We start from the raw sequence: 22,202 nt of genomic DNA, 5'->3' as shown, positions 1-22,202 counted from the left end.
TATTTTGCTTTTGACATTATTCTTTTAAGAAAATTTTTATTCTCTGTGTATGGTTGTTTTGCCTATATGTCTGTGACCCATGTGTATGCCTGGTACATTCCAAAGCCTGAGAGGGCATTGGATCTCCTGAAGGTGGAGTTACAGATGGTCGTGAGTCACCATCTGGGTGCTGGGAATTGGACCTGGGTCTTATTCCCTGAACCATCTCTCCAGCCCCAGCATCATGGAATGAGAAGGATACGAGCTGTCCTTACTGTGTGATAGGCTGGCTCTGTGCTAACAGCTCCACAGGCTACATTGTCTTTAGAAACCCCAGACACATGGGAGTGATCTGTGAACGTTTGACATAGGTGAAGATTTTCTCTCTGTCCTTATATAGAACATGCTCAACTTTCAAGTAAACATTCTCATTTCATAAACAGAGAATTCAAATTGCTGAAATGTTAGGCTTAAAATTGGCCTTAAGGCCATCTAGTCTGATGACTCCAGCTTTAAAAACTGTGATCCATGGTTAGACATGGATTTTATATACATGTCTGAAAATGTCATAATGAAACCCATTATTTTATATGCCAACTTAAAATAATGTTAGATTTTGCAGTCAAAAAGAGCATAAAATAATCTTTCCCTTCACCAGAGGGGAAGTATTCTGATATTTTCTGTCCTGTTTTTTTCTCTGTCCTCTCTCATTTTCTGTCCTGTTTTTTCTCTCTCCTCTCTCTTTCTTGTTTTTTTTTTGTTTGTTTGTTTGTTTTTAGACAGGGTCTCATTATATAGCCCTGGATGGTTTGGAACTTGCTATGTATATCAGGCTGTCCTGGAACTCACAGAGATCCCCCTGCCTCTACCTCTCCAAGTCAGTCAGTTCTGATCAGCAGACAAGACTTTATTTTTGGTAACTTTGAAAAAAATCTTAAACGGAATATGGGCTAGATGATTCATAGGATTTCTTTGAGCCCTAGTGCTGTGTGACTGATCTCAGGGGTGGGAGAAATTAGCAAGGTAACTCATATGGATTCCTGTAATTATAGACAGAGTGAAACTAAAGGAAGAAACCTTGATGACCTATGCTCAGTATGTCCCCAGTTCCAAAATGTGGGGTGTATTACCTGCAGGGAATCCAAGTCTTTGCATGGAGTGGCAGAATAAGTAGAGTTCCTGTAGGGTTGCCTCCAGACATCCTCATGTGAGATGGGCCTTTCTAAATTCTACACTAATGGCATGGAGAAGCAGGGAGTGTTACTGTTGAAAAACTTCTACCCCCTGAGAAGCACTTGTACTGATATCCCATGTAGGAGGGCTTTTTAAAAAACAATTTTCTGAATCATCAAATGTTTTGGTGACTGTAACAACACAGCATTTGGTCTGAGGCCCCAGCCTCCTGCTGGTGCTCAGTACCAGTCCATTGCTCACCTTTATCTAGCTTTCAGTGTTGAATCTGAATGAGGCAAAACTTCCTTTTTCCGAAGATGTTGGAAACTTGGTGGTAACCTGGGTTCCAGAAGAAACAGAGAAGAACATAAGGTGAGCATCCTTGTCTGAAACTTAGAGGCCTTGATGGCCATACTCTTTAAATCCCTGTGGCCCTCTGCAGACTCTTTTGTCATCTCCCTTCTAGCTACCTCATTGCAGGCAGCAGCTGGCCAGACGCAGAAGGTGGTCCAGGTTTGCCTCTGCCTCTTACCACACTGGACTTCATTGTAATGACGCTGTGAGATGCCTGCTGTGGGAATTCTCCACGGGAGTAAAGAGCGCATAAGAGAGCCCAGTTTATTTACATTTCTCTGTTGTATTTGTACATGCAGGCATGTGTGCGCCACAGCACAGGTGTCGTGGTCGGAAGACAACTTGCTGAAGTAGTTGGCCTTGGGGGCGTGACTTTCCACTTAAAAACAACAACAACAAAACCTTAGTTTATTAATTGGGGGAGCATGCCAAAGTGCCCTTGCAGAAGTCACATGATGACTTAGGAGAACCAGAGGACAGCTTGCAGAAGTTGGTCCTCTCCTTCCCTTTCATCAGGTGGGTCCCAGGGATCCAACTCAGCTCATCAGGCTTGGTGACAGGCATCTTTACCTGCTGAGCCAGCTTGCTGCTCCTCCTCCCCAAGCTGCATTTGTTATGGGGTTTAAGAGACAAGTGCTGGCCCGTGAGATGGCTCAGCAGGTATGGACACTTTCCACCAAGCCCAGTGACCTGAGTATGACCCCTGGAACCCACATGGTAGAAAGAGAAAACTGACTCTTCCAAGTTGTCAGCTGATCCCTACAAGAGCCCCGGGCATGTGTAGTTCCAGCCCTGAAATAAATACATGGAAAAAAAAACCCTTTTCACTTACAAAGAAACACATTCGGGGTTGGTTTGGTTTGGTTTTTCCTCACAGATGAGTAGAAGAGCCCTCAGTGAAACATGAAATTTTGATCTCAACCCTGAGGCCTAGGGCATCGAGAGAGAATGAACAGCATATGAGCCTTTCACATAAGCAGAGGGAAGGCCCAAAGGCTTGTTAGCACTGCAACTGTAGGAAAGGTGCTTTTCTTTGACAATCACTGAGGTTTTCAATTCTTGCTAAGTGGCTGAATTAATTATATCAATCTTAAGAGTTTCTTTTCCACTTTCTCTTTGTGCCCAAATTTATATATGCATTTGTGTGTGTGTGTGTGTGTGTGTGTGTGTGTGTGTGTGTGTGTGAGTGTGAGAGATGTCACCAACAAGAGCCATAAACGTTCATTTTCTTTCATGTACAAGAGTCATGGAGGTGGGTTGGCCAGGGACAGAATGGTAGTTGAATGAAAGAAACGGAACATGTGTAGCTTTCCGCCACACCCATGCTCGTCATTCACAAATATCCTTAGCACTTCCATTTGAAACGTCTGGGGATGAGTGCTGGTTTTTCTTATTTCAAGCTCAGTTGGAAAGACACCTTTTTTTTTTTTTTTTTTTTTTTTTTTTTTTTCCAGCTGGCCTGGGAAGAAGAGAAAGAAACCGAGAGAGGTGAGTTCCATGCTCTGTTCCTTGAAGTGATTCTGTAGGTTGATGCTTTTTCCTTTGAGGATTTTCCAACCCTGTCTCACAAAATCTGTAAAGGAAACCCTTTCTTTAGGAATAGCTACAGATGTCTTCAGACCCTTCCCTATCTAGTCTCTGTAGGAAGGTAAGGAATATTTTTAAGAGAGGAAACAGGAAGCAGTGGCTATCAAGGGGAACCTCTGTCAGTTAAAAGCTAATCCCCGGTGTGATGGGATAGCATTCCAGTGGACCAGGAGCAATTCAGATCTGGGCTCCCAACCCCAAGCCTGCCTTTATGGTAAATGTGATCTTATGTCCCTGGAAGTAGTTCCTGCTCCATTTCCTTCATTGACCAGTTCCCACTTTCTGTTTGGCACCTAATTGGATGGTTATTGTTGGTTTGTTCAGTTCATAAGTGCATGGCCTCTCCAGAAAAGCAAATTGACCCTGGCTTGATCTCATTGGAACAGCATGTTAGAAGGCCAACAAGGGAAAGACGGGTATCTTTCATGGAGGAGACAAGGCGGGAAAACTTGAAGTAGGTCTGTGTGTTATTTTTTGAGTTGTTGCTGCCACCAAAATACATGAGCAGGTGACATCACAGGTGAAAAGATTTATGCTGTCTTGAGTTTCAGAGGGTTCACAACACAGAAATGCTTGGCCTCAGGTGCCTGGGCAGAATATTGGGACAGAACAGCCCGTGGTAGAGGCTGTTCAGCTCTTGGCAGACTGGGTGTGGAAGAGGCTAGGGAAGATGGAGGGAGCCTCTAGGGCCAGCCTCCAGTTTCCTGCTGCTGCTGCTGGCCAGGCTCCACTCCCCTTCACTGTGTCCCAACTATGCCATCATGTTAGGGACCCGTCAAGGGACTAATCCACTCATTACATCAGTGGCCTCATGGTCTGATTATTTCTGGAGTCCCTACAGGCACACCCAGAAGGTGCTTTGCTAACCTCTTTAACGTTTTTTATTAGTTGTGGTTATTATCTGTGCCCGTGTAAACACTTGTACCATGGTATGGGTGTAGAGATGAGAGGACAGCTCTTGAGAGCTGATTCTCTCTTTCCATTGTGGGTTCCAGATGGTGCAGCAAGTGTTTTTACCCGCTGAGCCCCGTCACCTGCCGCCCTCAGTTTTTAAAATTTATTTATTTATTTATATTTTATGTATGAGTGCTCTGCATGTATACCTGCATGCCAGAAGAGGGCATCAGATCCTAGTATAGATGGTTGGGAGCCACCATGTGGTTGCTGGGATTGAACTCCGTACCTCTAGAAGAGCAGTCGGTGCTCTTCACCCCTGAGCCATCTCTCCTGCTTCATCTCAGTAGTTTTTGTTTATTTTTGAATTCAATCGAATTGACACTCACAGTCTGGAAGTAAGGAGTTTCAGGTGTCAGGGTGGAATATTGGTGGGAAGAAACAAGACTTGAGGAGAATGTTCTCAGAGAGTCCCTTGCTTTGTTTTTGTTCCAGAAAACCAAGCCATCTCTGTATTTCTCTGGAAGACAGTATGCATCGACGTACTCGAGAAGTCCAGGGGTGATTGTCCCTCCTCCCTCTCCAGTGCACTTTTTTGACCCATTAAGTTCCCAAGTCATACCTCTATGGGCCCAGGTCGACATGCTTCCCCAGGATCTACTGAAGGAGTGGTGAGTATCATGGAGTCAGTGGGGAGAGCCAGAGTCCTGCTTTCTATTGAAGCCGAAAAGGGTGAAACCATGTGCTTTGAGAACAGGGAGCGAGCTACGATCCTGCTTGTTTGGATTACTAACAGGCAGGGTGACAGTCATCACCACCACCGTTCCTCAAGCACTGGGCTCCTGGCTAAGCATAGTATGTGGACTCTCTAACTCCTGACCCCCCTTTTCCCCGGAGACTAGTTATGGACATTTGTCCATTTGGGAGGCAGAACGGTATATGTGGTTTGGAATGTGACAACCTTTGAATGACACATTGAAACTTAACTGGCTTTGTTAACTATTGGTAACTTATTTAGCTTTTTTCTACCTAGCTTTCCTCATCTGCAAAACGAGGAGGATGATAATATCTTGGGGACTGTAAGGGGTTAGTGGTATAAAGGAAGCATAGGAGTCTGGCATAGCGTTAGCCCTTAATAGACCCAGTTGTGGTCGTCATAGCTGAGTGGGAAGGTGTTACCGAGGGAGGCCCGTGCAAGCCTTTGTAGAGCCAAAGTGGACATTTCTTTAGATTTGAGCCCCTTTCTTCTTTCTCCTCAGCGCCTCTCTCTGGGAAGAGCTGACTGTCTGGATGTCTCTGTCCCCTTTAGCTTTTTGGCACATGAGAAGACCATGACTAGTCCTGAGGTGAAGACAGAGTTGGCCAAGATGAGAAAGAATCTTCCCCCAGAAAAGAGCCGACCAGTCAGCGCTGTCTCCTCTAAGATGTATCTAACTATACACCGCATCACCCTGCAAGTAAGAACCGTGGTGCCTCAGAGGAGAAGGCCTACAAGGAGGCCGAGCCATCTGTCTTGAAGAGAGGAAGCGTTGGTTATCTGTCCATTCTTCATTCTGCCCTGCCGCTCTGGACCCAGGCTTTGCAGAGCGGAGGGCTGGATTGTGTGGAAGTGAAAGCCAGGATAGGGGGAGGGGCAAGGGGAGCAACTCTGGGTCTTCTGGACTCTGTTTCCCACTCATGTCCCTTCTTCCTCGGACCTTGGTACAAAGCCACTGCCGAAAACCCGTTTCTCAGAACACCTTTATAGACTAGGTGAATACATGTGCTTGGGGCAAAGAGAGACCCACAGAAGAACTTTTTGCTCATTTTTTCTTCTGGCAGAGACCATCGTTGCGGTACCCTGAACATCTGAGGAAGCTGCAGTACAACCTGAAGAGAAGGGAAGGATCTCCCGGGCCTGACTCTTCAGGTACCGTCTTCTCCTCTGTCACGGCACAGTGCTCTCATGTCACTTGGTCCCTGTTCAATTGTATCCACAGTCACACAGGGTCAGGTGGAGAACCCAGGAGACCCCAGTTTTAGAGCAGCTTCTTGCTTGGTCCTGGCCAGGGAAGGAGAGTCACCGTAGTGGGGCAGGTCACAGTCAGTAGCCTGGCGGATGTGGACTCTCAGCGGGGAGGACTGAGCTGACCTCTCTGCTTCCCAGGTTTCAGGAAGCAGCAGCAGAGGAAGATGAAAACCTCTACTACGAGACAGGTAGAGTAGGGAGGGAAGCCTCTTAGATGTGGGTGCAGTGAGGGCTGGGAAGGGTACCTCAGAGGAGGGGCCCTTCCCTGGGTGTCAGTTGTTGATAGGACATTACTGTCCGGTAGTCATTTCAAGTTCTTTCTTTTTGCCAAAGTTTTCTTTGCTTCCAAAAGTCCCAATTCAGTTCCTTATGTTGGTTTCAGGAGGCTAAGAAGAAAGCCCAGATTGATGTTGAGGTCCAGCGCAGTATGAGTAAGTCGACATTTATAACCCTCCCTTTGCTTAGTCAAGTGATAGCATCCCAGGATGTAGCGAAGGGCAGCAGTCAAACACACTTTTCTCAGGCATTCAGAATTGTTCTGGAAATGCTCAATCTGTCTGGCAGGCCTACCCTGAGTCATCCGTGAACTAAATAGTTACTGGACAAGTAGGTTAGGCTGTATGTCTGCTTCACACAGGCATTTGGGAGATGACTGACTCATAGTTGTATTTTCTTCAGGTCCTGCTTTAAAAAGTACAGAGTGGGAATCAGGTGTCGGGATACCTGTCTCTACCAGTATCTCACAGGCTGAGGGGGAAGATTGGAAGTTCGAGGCTTACGGAGACAGGTCCTGTCTCTCAAGAGCCCTCTGGTTTCCCCCAAAAAGCTGGAGAGTTCTGGGGCTCAGTGGGCAAGCAACACGTTGTATCAGCAGTAACAGTACTCAGCAGGCAGCCATTCTGACTGGTGTCATGTTGAAATCCAGAACAGTACCTATCTTTTTGGAGCTCTGATCTCATAGACTGAGGGACACGTGGAGCCCTGCCTGCCTGACATTTCTCAGCTTGAATGCAGAGTAGGAAGGGCCAAGGAAGACTCTTCTAGAATCTTATAAGATTGTTCTGCTCAGACTGGGCATTGCTGGCTTTACTCTGCAAACAACTGAATTCTCAGAATTTGCTGTGGAATCTGGGGTCCTGAGCGGGCTCAGGTGAGACGTCCCTGAGAAAGCTGCTGTCTTTGTGCTTTGCTTCACATCCCACTGTTTTCTGGTGTCAGCGCTGTCCATAAGCCTAAAGGTCTACAAAGGGTTCTGACCTCCATGTAGGAAGTAGAAGAGGCTGAGGCTCAGGGTAGGAGGAATTTGTCCAAGGTGAGTTCCTCTCTAGGATGATCGTTCCCACAGTTCTCTTCTGGTTCCTTTTGTACTTCTTCCTGATGCTCCCAACAAGAGCTGTGTTGCTTGGGTGACTGGTGTGCCTCTCTTGAGTTATGGTCTCCGAGCGGTGGCCTGTCCTCCCCAAGTTGAGACGGGCTTTACAGAAAAGATGGTTTGTGAATTGGATCGCAGTCGTGTGGGGTTCCTGATGTGGGAAAAGAATTCCTGGAATTGAGAGTAGCTTGGGAAGATGTGTCTTGCTTAGTGTAGCTGCTTAGTGTGGCTGTGAGGGTTTAAGGGAGAATGTGGAGAGAGGGGCCTGCGTAAGACTCTCTGCACTTACATTTTCCCTTTGTGTTCACCCTGACTGCACACTGAAGCCAACCGAGAAGCTTTTAAAACCTAACACCCAGCCTGAACCCCTCATGTTTTAGATCATAGTTTCTGGAATTGGGGCCCAATGTCGGTTAAAGCTTTTCAGTGTGGCCCGTGTGAAGCTTGGATGAGAACCAGTGCTTGGGAGCAACGGAAGTGTTCTGTTTAGCAGAACCCTTGGGAGTTGTTTGTCTAGAGGAGGGTGAGAAAGAGAGAATGGGTGCCTTCAGGGTGTGGTTGGGAAAAGAGTGTGTGTGTGAAAGGAATACCCAAGGCCTGGATTCAGAAACTAACATGGGTCTGTTGGGGGTATCCTCAGAGGAGCGCATGACACATTCTCAAACTAGGGGTAGCAATGGAAAGAAACAGAGTTAGCAGCTTCTTGATTCCTTTTGGAGACAGGCTCTCACTGTGTAGCCCAGGCTGGCCTGGAACTCACTGGTAGATCAGGTTGACCTCAAACTCTTGATCCCTGTTCCTTCGCTTCTCAGTGCTGGGATGACAGGAGTGCCGGGCCTGGCTTAGCTAAGATCCAGGGTCTTTGGCTGCTGACCATTGCAGGGATCCACTGTGCACCTCTTGCAGGAGTCCTAGGTCGCTCCGTCTCTGTGCGTCTGTCTCTTTCACTGACCAGTTCTGAATGCAGGTTACATACACTACTGCTCTCTTCCTGCGCTTTCATTGCTCCTCCCTCGTGTCTGCTCTTGCCTTTCCTACATGGCGAGACTTGGCTTTTTGTTTCAGAATTGGTTTGCCCTCTTTGATCACCTTTAGCCTGGTGACAACACCTTGCTGGGGCTTTTATCTGTTCTGCTTATTCAATGTAGATGACACATTTCTTCCTGAAAACTTAGACTGCTTTGATGACTTTGGAAATGTCCTTGTATAGCATGAACTTCACTATCCTTTCGATGGGCATAGATTGAGCATTACACTTCAGCTCTTTGGAAAGAGGGGGAGACAGGATCTTCCCCTGAATGTGCAAAGGGGCATTGAAATGCCCTTTATGGTTTTGCTTCAGGCAGAAGTCATAAAGGGATTGGACTTCATTTGATGCCTGCCACTCCAGCAATGGCCACAAGGGGGCCTGCCCCCCCCTTTTAAATTTAAATTTTATTTTATGTTTATGGGTGTTTGGCACACATATCTACAGACCATGTCACGTGGTGCCTAAGGAAGCCAGAAGAAGGCATTGGATCCCCTGGGGTTCAGTGTATATTCTGGGAATTGAACTCAGGTCCTCTAGAAGAGCAGCCAGTCCTCTTAACCACTGAGCCATGTCTCCATCCCTCTTTCCACTTTTTTTTTTTTGGAGGCAGGGTCTCACTGTGTAGTCCCTGCTGGCCTGGGACTCGATATGTAGATAAGGCTGAGCTGGCACTCACAGATCCACCTTCCTCTGCCTCCTGAGTGTTGTGTGCCCACCAGTGCTGGCACTGGGTCTCTTCTAGTCTCTAGCAGACATGGCTACATCCTAGGTAAAACAGGATCATAGAACTCAGAAGGCTTTACAGGGTATGCATATTTTGAAACATCTCATGGAAACTCATAAATATGTATAATATTTTTTATGCATCAGTTATAAAAAAAAGACATCCCTTGACAAAAATGGAATTCAGAAGATCTACCTCCCTTTCATCTACCACCAAGGCCTTATCTTGTCCTGAATAGGGAATTACTCTAGGGGTCAACTATAAGTCCAACTATGGGACACGAAATGCCAATAAGAAGAGGACTGAACCTATCTTCTGTTACTAGGTCAGATAATCCCATCAGTAGAGGAAGATGAGCAAAAGCTGGAGGAGCAGGAAGAGGAGGCGACAAAAGCCTTTGTGAAACATGTAAGTGTGTATGCCCCAAGGCCTCTGCTGGGGTCCAGTTTGGTAATCTCTTACTGCGAATTTATATAGCAAACTACCCCAAAATACAAGAAGAGGTGGTCTAGTCAGTTAGTTTTTTTTCTTGAGACACGACCTTGTTATGTAGCCCAGGCTAGCCTAGAACTTGCTATGTAGACCAGGATGACTTCAGACTTGATCTTCCTGCCTTAGCCTCCAGAGGACTGTGATCATAAGCTCCTGCTACAATGCCTAGCCCATGATGTGTTATTTCTAATAAGTCTGGGTTGACTGGACAATCATTCTTCTCCTACTTGAGATCGGTCGGTGCCGCTGGGAGGAGCTGTTAGCCAGGGTGCCTGTGTTCTCGTCTATGATTTCTCTCTATGTGATTTATTGTGCTTATTGACAGACTAGCCACTTTCTATCTTTTAAAAAATACATTTATTTTATGTGTGTGTTATGTCTTGAGAGAAAGACAGAGAGACAGAAACAGAGACAGAGACAGAGACAATGTGTATCATATATGTGCAGTGCCCACAGAGGCCACAAGAGGGCACCAGATCACTGGGAACTGGAATTGGAATTGTGAGTAGTAGTTTGCTTCCTGATATGGGTGCTAGGAACTTAAACACTGCAAGATCAACATTTGTTCTTAACTGCTGAGCCATCTCTCAGTGGTTTTTTTTTTTTTGTCTAGTCATTCCTTAAGTGATGGACTTAGAGCTAAAACATTTATTGGTCAAAGAAGCCAGCATTTCATTTCAATTCCCAGGTGTGAAAATAGACCACATTTCTTGATGAGAGCAGTGGCCGTCTGGGCAGCCATCTCTAGAGTCAGGCTTCCCTTGGTTGATTTCTGGAAATGGGGAGAAGTGAGCCCTGGCTTATCTGAGTGACCCGGAAAGCAAGGACTGTGTAATATAGGCTTGTTCTGGGGCTCTTTATCCTGTCTTAGATGTTACTTTCCTCAAGAAAAGTGTCCTAGAAAGTTCTTTTAGTTTACTGAGGTCCACATTCACATTTCTTCTGCTTACCCCAATGAATTTAGGCTTCCGTAGAGGAAACATCGGATTATGACCTCAGCAGCTACTACACAGACTACTCTTCCTTTCCAGAGAGTAAGTGCCTGAGAATGGGAAGAGCTGATTCTGTGCTAGCCAGGATAGCTGACTTTCTGGGGAGGGGGGACAGGGGTTGGGTGTGTGTGTGACCACAGCCCTTGTGCTTTGGAGAGGTCCTAAAGAGAGCCAGTCTTTTCTAAATGCCTCTTGTCATAGTTATTTGGGAGAAATCAGCCATGCAATTAATGGTCGGGTCTTCTTTTAGGCCCTGTTCTATATGAGCCGGTTTACGAAGACATTGGTGACGTGGATGAGACTATGGTGGGAATGATGACTTCCAGCCAAAACACTAGCCCCAGGAGTGTGTCTGGAAGTATGGACAAAGGCAGCTGGAACCCTGACCTCAAACTGCTGAGGATTCTTCAGGCCCATGTTGAGGAAGATGAGGAGAACCATCTTTCTAGGGCACAGAGTGAGGCATCTCTGGATGCTTAGGCTGGAGACGTCACATGGGGCAGCCTTAGCTGGAACAGTTCTTGGTATTTTGAGGACAACAACCTTGGACGTAGGATAGAGAAGAGACTTGTTCTCTGGATTCCTTCAGCAGGACCAGGACTCAGAGACCCTGCTTTCTTCATTTGCTTCTTACCTCCAAAATGAGTGAGAAAAAAGCCCTAAACCTGCTCAATATGGGAAATTTTTCCAGGGCAGAGTATTTCCACGATTAAACACAATCCCTTCTATCGAAAGACTTGTGCTCTATTTCCAGGAAGGGAGGAGGTAGTGCTTCCTTGTGTCTGTTTTCTGGGTCCCCTTTATTTCTCTTCTGAAATCTTTGTAGTGATGGGAAGCTGGATTCAGCTATGGGAAGGAACCTCTATAATATCCCTAAATGCTCCTCTCCTTCCCTGGAGATGGCTTCATTTGGTGATGGGGCCTGCGCCGTTATCAGGTGGTGGTCACTGTATGGTACTCCCTCCTTAAAGTTTATCTTATCTACAGATAGTTCAGTGTGGATCTCTAAAAGAAAAGTGTGAAACATCTAAAAATTATCTCATTCCACAGAATTCATATTGATTGCTTGAGTCCACATATCCAAGCATATTCAAATTTCCATGTCTTACTAAGTTTTTTAACAGTTGACATATTCATATTAGAATTCAAACAAGCTCCATAAGTTGCATTTTCTCACTATGCTCTAGTCTCTTTTAATTTGTGCACCCTCCTCCCTTTTCTTTCTCTTTTCCTAGAATTTATTCCAACTCAGAAGAGCTTGCTTTCTAGTTTCTAAGAAATCTAGTCTTCAGGGAAATTTCAATGTTTTACAAAGACCCAGAATTCCAAAGTCTCAGGAGACTTCTAACTTGGTTTTTGGATGGATTTTTTTCCATTGTGTTTAGTCCTTAAAAAAACCTTTACTATTAAAAAACCTCCTGAAATATTTTAACCTGTAAAATTTGAAAATTGTATAAAAATACAATACAATACAATACAATACAATATAATATAGCAAAACTCTAAGTTCCCACTACCTGGGATATTGTTAAGAAAGGCCCTTGGTTGGGTTGAACCACATACTTTAGAAAGACCTACTGTTGTTTTGTTTTGTTTTTCTAGCTAATGTTATTTCTCATGGAAGGAGAAGTCTATAAGGTCAATGACAAGCATACCTTCTTTTAAAATGTAATTCTTAAAATTCTTAGAGAACTTCATAATGCATACCATGTATTTTAGTCATATTAACCCCTCCATCCCCCAAGCATACCTTTTTGAAGTCTCGTTTCTTTTGTATTTGACCACTGGTGTCTGGAACCCTAGAATTCGCTGTCTAAATGGTCTCATGCTTGCTTCCATGGCCTCTGCAAGGCGCTTTTCTGAGCCCACCATCTATGTGTGTACTGCTGGGTTTGAGGTGGCTAAGAGAGGCTGGTTAGAGGGCATGCAGCCAGAGCTTGGGCATGGGGATTGGGGCATCTGCAGGTGTCACCAGTCAGAATGGGAGCTAGAGACGTGAAGGACGGACCCCGCATGGACTTAGGCTGGTTCTTCTATTGCACTGGATGACAGAGGTGGCATCTCAGGAAGTGGGAGGCTTGACTGAGGATGGACTTTTAGTTCATGAGAATAGACTGGAGTCTTAGTTGCTTTTCTATTGTTGTGATAAGACACAATGACCAAGGCAATTTATAAAACGAAGTGTTTAATTTGCTCTCACAGTTTCAGGGGCTTAGAGTCCATGATGATGGATCAAAGTCACGGCAGAAAGAACCACTATGAGCTTATATCTTGATCTGGGAGTATGAGGCAGAGAGGGAGAAAGCACTGGGCATCGTGCAAGTCCTTGGAAGCCTCGAAGCCAGTCCCCAGTGACACACCTCCTCCATCCAGGCCATACCTCCTAATCATTCCCAAACAGTTCCACCAACTGAGGACCAAATATTCAGATGTATGGGCCCATGGGGCCATTCTCAGTCAAACACCACAACTGATCAAGTAGGAGGGGAGTATGTGGTATCTTGACTTATAATTCTTACATGCTCAAACAAACTTAGTAGAACGGGTTTTGTACTCTTCTCCTGGATCCTGAGGTAGTTAGGATTGCGGGCAGGTGAGATGGCTCGGTGTTGAAAGTACTCGCAGTGCAAGACTGAAGACCCACACTCGTTCCTCCAGTCCCACAGTGGAAGGACAGAACTGACTTCTGAAGGTTGTCCTTTGGCTTCCCTGTGTATGACATGGCTCATACCTGCCTGCACTCATACCTACAAACCACAAATACACAATAAATTAAATAAAATTTAAGAAAAAGTTGGGTAATGCTGTGGGATGTTCTGTATGCTGTGAATATGTGTTGCTCTGATCGGTTGATAAGTAAAGCTGTTTGGCCAATGGTGAGGCAGAACAAGGTTAGGCGGGACATTCTAACTAGAGAGAGAGGAAGGAGAAGGACAGAGCAGAGGACGCTGCTAGCCACTGCCAGAAGAAGCAAGGTGTAAAGGTACCGGTAAGCTGCTATGGAACGTCATTCTGTATGCTGTGAATGTGTATTGCTCTGATTGGTTGATAAATAAAACGCTGATTGACCAGTAGCCAGACAGGAAGTATAGGTGGGATAAGCAGACAAGGAGAATTCTGGGAAGAGGAAGGCTGAGTCAGAGATACCAGCTTGGCTGTCCAGGGAGAAGCATGTAATGGCACACAGGTAAAGCCACAGAACACGTGGCGACATATAGATTAACAGAAATGGGCTGAGTTTAAGTGTAAGAGCTAGCCAGTAGGAAGCCTGAGCTAATGGCCGAGCAGTTTTAATTAATGTAAGCCTCTGTGTGTTTAATTGGGTCTGAGCGGCTGCGGACTGGGCGGGACACAGGAAAACTTTCAGCTACAGGGTAAGATTGTGCATGTCTTGTGCAGACAGCCTCAACTGCTGTGAAGTCATGAGCTGTCTGACATAGGAGCTGGGAACTGAACTGGAGTCTTCCCCAAGAGCAGTATGCACCCTTAACCACTGAGCCATCTCGCCAGCCCCTTAGTGTCCTTTGTCTAACTATACCGTCTAGTATAGTGTTGACGGAGTGGTGAAAACAGACATCCTTGTCTTACTATTGATCTTAGGAGAAAAAAGATACTTTTACCACAAAGTATGTTGTTAGCTGTGGGTCTTTTAATAGAAGTCTTTATTAGATTATTTTTTCTACTACCCTTAACTTGTTGAGAATTGTTTTGTTCTTTAACTGTGAAAAGATATTGGAGTTTGTAATTTTGTTGTTTTTCTATTGTAAGGAGTATATATTTTTGTTTTTTTTATTCTATTAATATAGTATAGATTTTTTTTTTGGCTGTTAAACCAACCTGCATTCCTGGGATAATGCCACTTGACTGTGGTGTATGGCTATTTTTATATGTCTTTGGATTCAATTTGCTAGCTTATTTTTAAGATAGGATCTCACTGTGTACTTGGGTTGGTGTATCAATTATTATGTAGCTGAGGCTGGTCTCAAACTTACACTCCTCCTGCCTCTGCCTCCTGAGCAGCTGGATTACAGGCTTCAGCCACCATGCTCTCTAGCCCTAATGGCTGTAACTTGGTTGTGATGTCCCTAGTTTGGGTATTAAAGACTCATAAGTTGGGAAGTTTATGTATTTATTTGTTGATATTCTTTGTCTTTTTGGGAGAGTTGGTGAAATATTTAATTCTTTAACTTTTGGTAGAATGTGCCCATGAAGCAATATGGGCTAGGCTTTTCTTTTGGGGTAGTTTTTTTGTTTTTTAATTATAAACTCAACCCATTGTTATAAGTCTTTAGAATACCTATTTATTTATTTTTTATTTATATTTTATGTGTTTGGGAGTTTTATCTGCGTGTATGTCTGTGCACTACGTGCATGCCTGGTGCCTTTGGAGGCCCCAGAACTGGAGTTCCAGATAGTTGTGAGCTGCCATGTGGGTGTTGGGAATTGAACCCAGGTCCTCTGAAAGAGCAGCCAGTGCTCTTAACTGCCTAGCCATCATTCCAGCTCTGTTTCTTCTTTAGTCTGTTTTTGTAGTTTCTAAATATTTGTCGCTATTTCATCTAAACTATCATTTCTTAGCATACTGTTATATGTTATTTCTTTGTAATCACTTTTTGTGTGTGTGTGTGGGTTCAAGACAGGATTTCTTTGTGTAGCCCTGCCTGTCCTAGAACTCACTGTGTAGACAAGGCTGGTCTGAACTCACAGAAATCCACATGCCTCTGCCTCCCAAGTGTGGGGATTAAAGGCATTCGCCACCACTGCCAGGATGTATATATATGTTATTTCTTATGATCCCTTTTATTTCTGAAGGTTGGCAGTAATGTGTCCCCGTTCTTCCTATGCCTGGCTCTCTTTCCGTAGCCTAGCCTGGCTCTTAACTTACTGTGAGCTGAAGATGACTTTGAAGTCCTGATCCTCTGCCTCTCCCTCCTGAGAGCTCCGAGTATAGTCATTTGCTTCCTGGCTCGTGTCCCCTATCATTCCTGATTAGTAGAATCAGAACTAAGTCTTCCTTTTTTCTTTTGTTTATTTGTTTGTTTTGTTGATTAGCTAATGATCTGTCAGCATTATTTAAATTTTCGAAGAGCAAACTTTGGTTTTCTTTGTTTATTCCATTAAAAACATTCTCTATGGTTTCCAACCTTCTTGTTCCTGTTTCCTTTGTTCTGTTTGCTTTGGCTGTTTGTTCTTTCTCCAGTGTCTTAAGGTAGAAGGCAGGTTAGTTTTAGTACTTATTTGTTTGCTTGTTTTTGTAGTAGTGGGGATTGGATCTAGAGCTACACATACTAGGCAAAAGCTTCCACTGACCTATGTATCTCCACCTCTCTCTTTACCTCTTGAATGTGGGTCTCTTTTTTTTTTCACCTTAAAAACTCTATTTGGTTACAATTCTCTCTCTCTCTCTCTCTCTCTCTCTCTCTCTGTTTTTTTCAAGACAGGGTTTCTCTGTGTAGCAGTCTTGGCTGTCCTGGACTTGATCTTGTAGACCAGGCTGGCCTCAAACTCAGAGATCTGCCTCCCTCTGCCTCCTGAGTGCTTGGATTAAAGGTGTGCACCTCCACTGCCCGACCTACAATTCCCTTAGACATTTCTAAATAATTTTCATCCTAGATTCTATTTCATTTTTAAAACATAACATTTTTATTGATTATTTGGGAATTGCACATCATGCACCCTGGTCATGCTCACTTCCCAGTCCTCGAGTGTCTGTTCCCCTTCCCCACAAAAAGAAAAAGAAGAAAGAAAGAAAAAAAAGAGACAAGTCCATTTTATGTTGTCATTAGACTCACTGGAGCATGTTCAGACTCCCAGTGGTTAGCCCCCTAAGGAAAGCTGAGTCCTTCTCCATCTGCACCCCCTCTAGAAGCCATCAGTTGTGGAGAGCTACACTTCAGTATCCCTGTGACAATTTTTTTTTTTTAAAGATTTATTTATTTATTATGTATACAGTATTCTGTCTGCATGTATACCTGCAGGCCAGAAGAGGGTGCCAGATCTCATTACAGATGGTTGTGAGCCACCATGTGGTTTCTGGGAATTGAACTCAGGACCTCTGGAAGAACAGTCAGTGTTCTTAACCGCTGAGCCATCTCTCCAGCCTCCCTGTGACAATTTTTAAAAGTAATCTTCAGTGGCTTCTTTTTTAGGCTGTTGCTTTTCAGGTGGGTGGGCGGGGGGCGGGCGGGCGGGTGGGGGTTGTCACAGAAGCCTTCTGTGTGTCTCGTTCTCAACTGTGCATCTGCAGTCATCAATACCACTGCAAGAGGAGCTTGCTTGCCCTTTGCAGTCAGTGGGAGTGTGGGTCCTGGGCTTCTACGTGGTTTCTGGCAACAGCATGGACCACAAACATCTGTATGCACAAACATCAGCACTTGCCAGGGACCTCTGCTTGATCTCTGGTGGTAGTTCAGCCTGAGAACATCAACATGGCCCTGGGCCAAAACACGGGCCACTGACCAGCATGGACTCAGGAAGAAGTACGGACCACAGAGGTCTTCAGGAGGTTCAATCCTGTGAATGAACCACTCTTCATCTTGAATATCCTGTTACTGTTCAGAGCCAGGGAGATCGTGGGGCTGGGGCCTCTTGTTCCAGGACGGAGTCTGCCCAGGCTTCAGGTGCTGCATGCCACCCTGCCGACCCTTCTGGGTAACGAGCTGTTCGTCCATCAGCTGCAGCCTTCTCTCGCCCCGTCACAGCTGTCTCCAGTTCCAACTCACAGGCACTGCCCTGCTCCTCCATTTCCCCTGCCTCTTCATCGTATATTTGTTCATTGTAGAGGTATTAGAAGCAGCAATGTGTCACAATATACCCTTCTGCCCAAAAGCTTTACATGCAAATGTTCGTTGCAATGAGTCATTGATCTGCTTCAAGGTCTTTGGCTTCTGCCACACCATCCTCACTGGACCCTCCCTGAGATTCCTCTCGGATATCCTGCTGTTGCCCAGAGTTATGGAGATCCTGTGACTCTGGTACCGCATAGTCCAGCATGCAGTCATGGACCAGCACCTTTCCATGCTCCCGCAGCTCATAAATGGAGTAGATGATGTTTGTAGTGGACCAACTCAAAGCCCTGGATCTGGGCATGGCTGGTAGCTGAGCTGGTTAGCTGGGGCCTCAGCAGGATTGGCGAGGGGCGGGGCCCAGGCCTCATTTGTTGAGAGAGGGTCTCATTAAGTTTCCCATGTTGGAGCTGGGCAGTGGTGACATAGAACTTTTTTTGTTTGTTTGTTTTGTTTTTCGAGACAGGGCTTCTCTGTGTAGTTTTGGTGCCCGTCCTGGATCTCATTCTGTAGACTAGGCTGGCCTCGAACTCACAGAGATCCACCTGGCTCTGCCTCCCAGCTTGTGCTGGGATTAAAGGTGTGCACCACTGCCGCATAGACCTTTTATCCCCTCCACACTTGTGAGGCAGAGGTGGGTGATCTCTGAGTTCAAGGTCAGCCTGGTCTACAGAGTGAGTTCCAGAACAGCCAGGGATTCACAGAGAAACTCTGTCTCAAAAAAAACCAAACCGGACTAAACAAAAACAAAAAACCAAAAATCAAAAAACAAACAAACAAAAAACTGTAGTGGGTAGCCATTCCAGCTTTGATATGGAAGTTCCACCCCCACCCCTCCCCACCCCCCCACCCCCTGCCAGGCTTAGGTAACTGTCACGACTACAAGGCGGGGCGGAGGGAGGACCCTGAAGACCTGAGATCCGGATGTGCCGGCTCTCTTGGTTCCTGGACCCTGGACGCTGGAGGTAGACCCAGCAGAGTTCTCCAGAGAACATCGCCAGACTGCACCACACCTTTCCCAGACCCTGTTACTTATCCCTTCACTTGTAAGTTACCCCACAAAATAAACCTCCCTTTTAACTACATGGAGTGGCCTTAATAATTTCACCAATAAAAAACCTGAAACACAAAACCAAACCAAACCAACAACAACAACAACAAAAACCCAAACAACAACAAAACCAAACCAAACAAAAATTTTCCCATGTTGGCCTAGAACTCATATTCTTGTAGCCAAGGCTGGTGGTGAACCTTCAATCCCATGGGTAGCTTCTTGGTAGCTGGGATTATAGCCACCTGGCCTGGTGGGCTTCTTTTTAACTATAGGTACAGGGCTATAAGTTTCTAAGTACTATTTTAGCAATAACCTATACATTTTTATAGATCTTAAATTTCATTGATCTTAAGCATATTGCTATTTTTCTGATGATTTCTCTTACTTCTCAGTCATTTAAGGGTACATGTTATTTGATTTCTACATATTTGTGACTTTCCCAGATTTTCATTTTCCACCTATATATGCATGTATTTGGGGATGTTTCTGAGCCCAGACTTTGGTGGTGGGGACAGGGACGGTGCTGTGTTCTCTGTGTTTGGTGGTGGGGACGGTGCTGTGTTCTCTGTGTTTGGTGGTGGGGACAGGGACGGTGCTGTGTTCTCTGTGTTTGGTGGTGGTGGGGACGGTGCTGTGTTCTCTGTGTTTGGTGGTGGGGACGGTGCTGTGTTCTCTGTGTTTGGTGGTGGTGGGGACAGGGACGGTGCTGTGTTCTCTGTGTTTGGTGGTGGGGACAGGGACGGTGCTGTGTTCTCTGTGTTTGGTGGTGGTGGGGACGGTGCTGTGTTCTCTGTGTTTGGTGGTGGGGACAGGGACGGTGCTGTGTTCTCTGTGTTTGGTGGTGGGGACGGTGCTGTGTTCTCTGTGTTTGGTGGTGGGGACAGGGACGGTGCTGTGTTCTCTGTGTTTGGTGGTGGGGACGGTGCTGTGTTCTCTGTGTTTGGTGGTGGTGGGGACGGTGCTGTGTTCTCTGTGTTTGGTGGTGGGGACAGGGACGGTGCTGTGTTCTCTGTGTTTGGTGGTGGGGACAGGGACGGTGCTGTGTTCTCTGTGTTTGGTGGTGGTGAGGACGGTGCTGTGTTCTCTGTGTTTGGTGGTGGGGACGGTGCTGTGTTCTCTGTGTTTGGTGGTGGGGACAGGGACGGTGCTGTATTCTCTGTGTTTGGTGGTGGTGGGGACGGTGCTGTGTTCTCTGTGTTTGGTGGTGGGGACAGGGACGGTGCTGTGTTCTCTGTGTTTGGTGGTGGGGACAGGGACGGTGCTGTGTTCTCTGTGTTTGGTGGTGGTGGGGACAGTGCTGTGTTCTCTGTGTTTGGTGGTGGGGACAGGGACGGTGCTGTGTTCTCTGTGTTTGGTGGTGGGGACAGGGACGGTGCTGTGTTCTCTGTGTTTGGTGGTGGGGACAGGGACGGTGCTGTGTTCTCTGTGTTTGGTGGTGGTGGGGACGGTGCTGTGTTCTCTGTGTTTGGAGCAGAGCAATTGGGAGATATGATGGAACACACTAGTCCCAGGTCTTAAGACCTTGCCATGACAAGGTCACCCAGGGCCTCAGCACTCTTAGTGGTACCATGTCCAGAGTAGAGCCTACTTCCGTAATAGGGTCTGGGTGCAAGAAGGGAGTCCTCACTTAAATAAGCAAATGTACTAATCTGGAACTGGGTCTTGGAAGCAGGTCGTGGGGAGCTGACAGCTGGTCCCTCCTGGGAAATAGCCCTCTGACTTGTGCTGCAGGTGAGGCAGCCGTGAATTTGGGGTGCAGCAGACCAGAGTGCAGTTTCTGTCTCTCAAAAAATGCATCTTCTTGGTCACATATCATAAAACCTGAGAGTTTCAAGGTTTTTAAATTTTCTTTTTTTTCCCCCTCTCTCCCTCCCTTCATTTTTTTTTTTAAAGGAAATAGTGCTGGAGGGATGGCTCAGTGGTTAAGAGCATAGACTTCTTTTCCAAAGGAGCCAGGTTCAATTCCCAGCACCTACATGGTAGCTCACTACTGTGTGTAACTCTAGTTCCAGGGGATCCCACCCCCTCACACAGACATATACGCAGGCAAAGACTAATACACACAAACAAAAAATAAATAATTTTGAAAAAGGAAATAACTTTAAAAATACAATGTGTGTATTTGTGTGTGTGTGTGTGTGTGTGTGTGTGTGTGTGTGTGTGTGTGTGTGTACATGCACATGGCATGATACTCATGTATAGGTCAGAAAACATTTTGTGAGATTTGGTTCTCTCCTTCACCATGAGGGTCCCTGCGATCGAACTCCGGCTGTCAAACTTGGCAGCAAGTGCCTCTACCCACTGAACCATCTTGCCTGCCTGTTTTTGTATATTTTCTTGAAAAAATGGTTTTTTCCTCCTCTTTTTCTAAAATATTTATTTAGCTTCTGTCACGTCTATGACTGTTTTGCCTACAAGTGTGTATGTGTGCCATGTGCATGCCTGGTGCCCACTGAGGTCAGAAGAGGGAATCAGTTCCTGTGGGAAGGAGCTAGCATGTGGGGGCCAAACCTGAGGGTTTTATTTGTTTGTTTACTTTTTTTTTTTTTTTTTTTTTTTTTTGGTTTTTCGAGACAGGGTTTCTCTGTGTAGCTTTGCGCCTCTCCTGGAACTCGCTTGGTAGACCAGGCTGGCCTCGAACTCACAGAGATCCGCCTGGCTCTGCCTCCCGAGTGCTGGGATTAAAGGCGTGCGCCACCACCGCCCGGCTGTTTGTTTACTTTTTAATGAGAGAAACAAGTGCTCTTAACTGTTGAGCCATCTCTCCAGCCTGTTGAGTAAGTGTTTCTCGGCTGTATACCTTTATGACTATTCCAGTAGACCTGCATTTAAGTGTTTTCTTGTCGTAAGTATTTTTCATCAGACTCACTGGAGAACAATGGAGCTCCTCATGTCCTGTGTCACAGAGGAACTCTGGCTGAGTCTGAGCTCTTTGAAGAGAAGCTTTCCATCATCAATTATTCATTACCCTAAGTATAGTTTGATTGGAAGGGCAGATTAAACATGGTCTCAAAACAGACCAGAGTAGAAAGCCAAACCTGCTGCCTCCCCATTTTTCCCATCGACAGCGCATGATGTCACTTGTGTTACTAACCTGAGCTATATTTAGCTGAACCTTCACAGCAAGAGAAACCAAAGAGGTGCTATGTGGGCTGCTTTCCTGAAAATAGCTAGTTTTCGAATGTATATTGTAGACTGTTTTTTGTGGTCTGACTTTAACATTTATAACTGTTTCCACTTCTTAGCCTACCTCAAGACCCAGTATCAGTCTCCGCCCAATTTCCAGGGGTGAGAAGTGCTGATGGGGTGAAATGGGGCCCATTTTGATTGTATTTTACTGAAGATTCAGACCCAGAAGAGAAGGTCAATTTTTTTTTTTTGAGACGGGGTTTCTCTGTGTAGTCCTGGCTATTCTGGAACTTGCTCTATAGATTAGGCTGGCCTTAAACTCACAGAGATCTGTCTGCCTCTGCCTCCCAAGATTAAAGGCATGTGCTACCATGCCTGGCTTAGAAGGTCTAATTATTATTTTTTTTTAAATAACCCAACTACTTGATGAAACAACTCTCAAAAACTACAATAGTCTTTATACTCTTTAAAAAAAAATCGTGTGTGTGTGTGTGTGTGTGTGTGTGTGTGTGTGTGTGTGTGTGTGTGAATTCAGACACCTGTATATCACTGTGGACATCTGGAGGTCAGAGGACAGCCTGTGGGAGTTGGTCTTGTCTTTTACCCTGTGGAGTCAAGGTCTCTCTGGT

The 22,202-nt window shown here is 45.6% G+C and overlaps 1 protein-coding gene across 2 annotated transcripts in view; it reads left to right on the top strand.

The window, feature by feature from the left end:
- CUNH9orf43 (chromosome unknown C9orf43 homolog) overlaps positions 1-15,748 on the top strand; it is a 28,761-nt gene extending 13,013 nt beyond the window's left edge. For both annotated transcript variants that reach the window (XM_052716523.1, XM_052716524.1), the window contains 10 exons: positions 1,424-1,524; positions 2,961-2,994; positions 4,483-4,658; positions 5,297-5,444; positions 5,809-5,896; positions 6,134-6,183; positions 6,378-6,426; positions 9,447-9,529; positions 10,578-10,647; positions 10,856-15,748. In XM_052716523.1, the coding sequence (XP_052572483.1) occupies positions 1,424-1,524; positions 2,961-2,994; positions 4,483-4,658; positions 5,297-5,444; positions 5,809-5,896; positions 6,134-6,183; positions 6,378-6,426; positions 9,447-9,529; positions 10,578-10,647; positions 10,856-11,085 (1,029 nt within the window). In that variant the 3' untranslated portion in view covers positions 11,086-15,748. The remainder of the gene's footprint in view (positions 1-1,423; positions 1,525-2,960; positions 2,995-4,482; positions 4,659-5,296; positions 5,445-5,808; positions 5,897-6,133; positions 6,184-6,377; positions 6,427-9,446; positions 9,530-10,577; positions 10,648-10,855) is intronic.
- Positions 15,749-22,202: the final 6,454 nt, after the last annotated feature.

The sequence above is a fragment of the Peromyscus californicus genome, unplaced genomic scaffold, assembly GCF_007827085.1.
Source record: "Peromyscus californicus insignis strain IS unplaced genomic scaffold, ASM782708v3 Scaffold_5__1_contigs__length_169319896, whole genome shotgun sequence".
In the NCBI taxonomy this organism is placed as follows: domain Eukaryota; kingdom Metazoa; phylum Chordata; class Mammalia; order Rodentia; family Cricetidae; genus Peromyscus; species Peromyscus californicus.
This window is presented reverse-complemented; position numbering and strand designations above follow the sequence as displayed.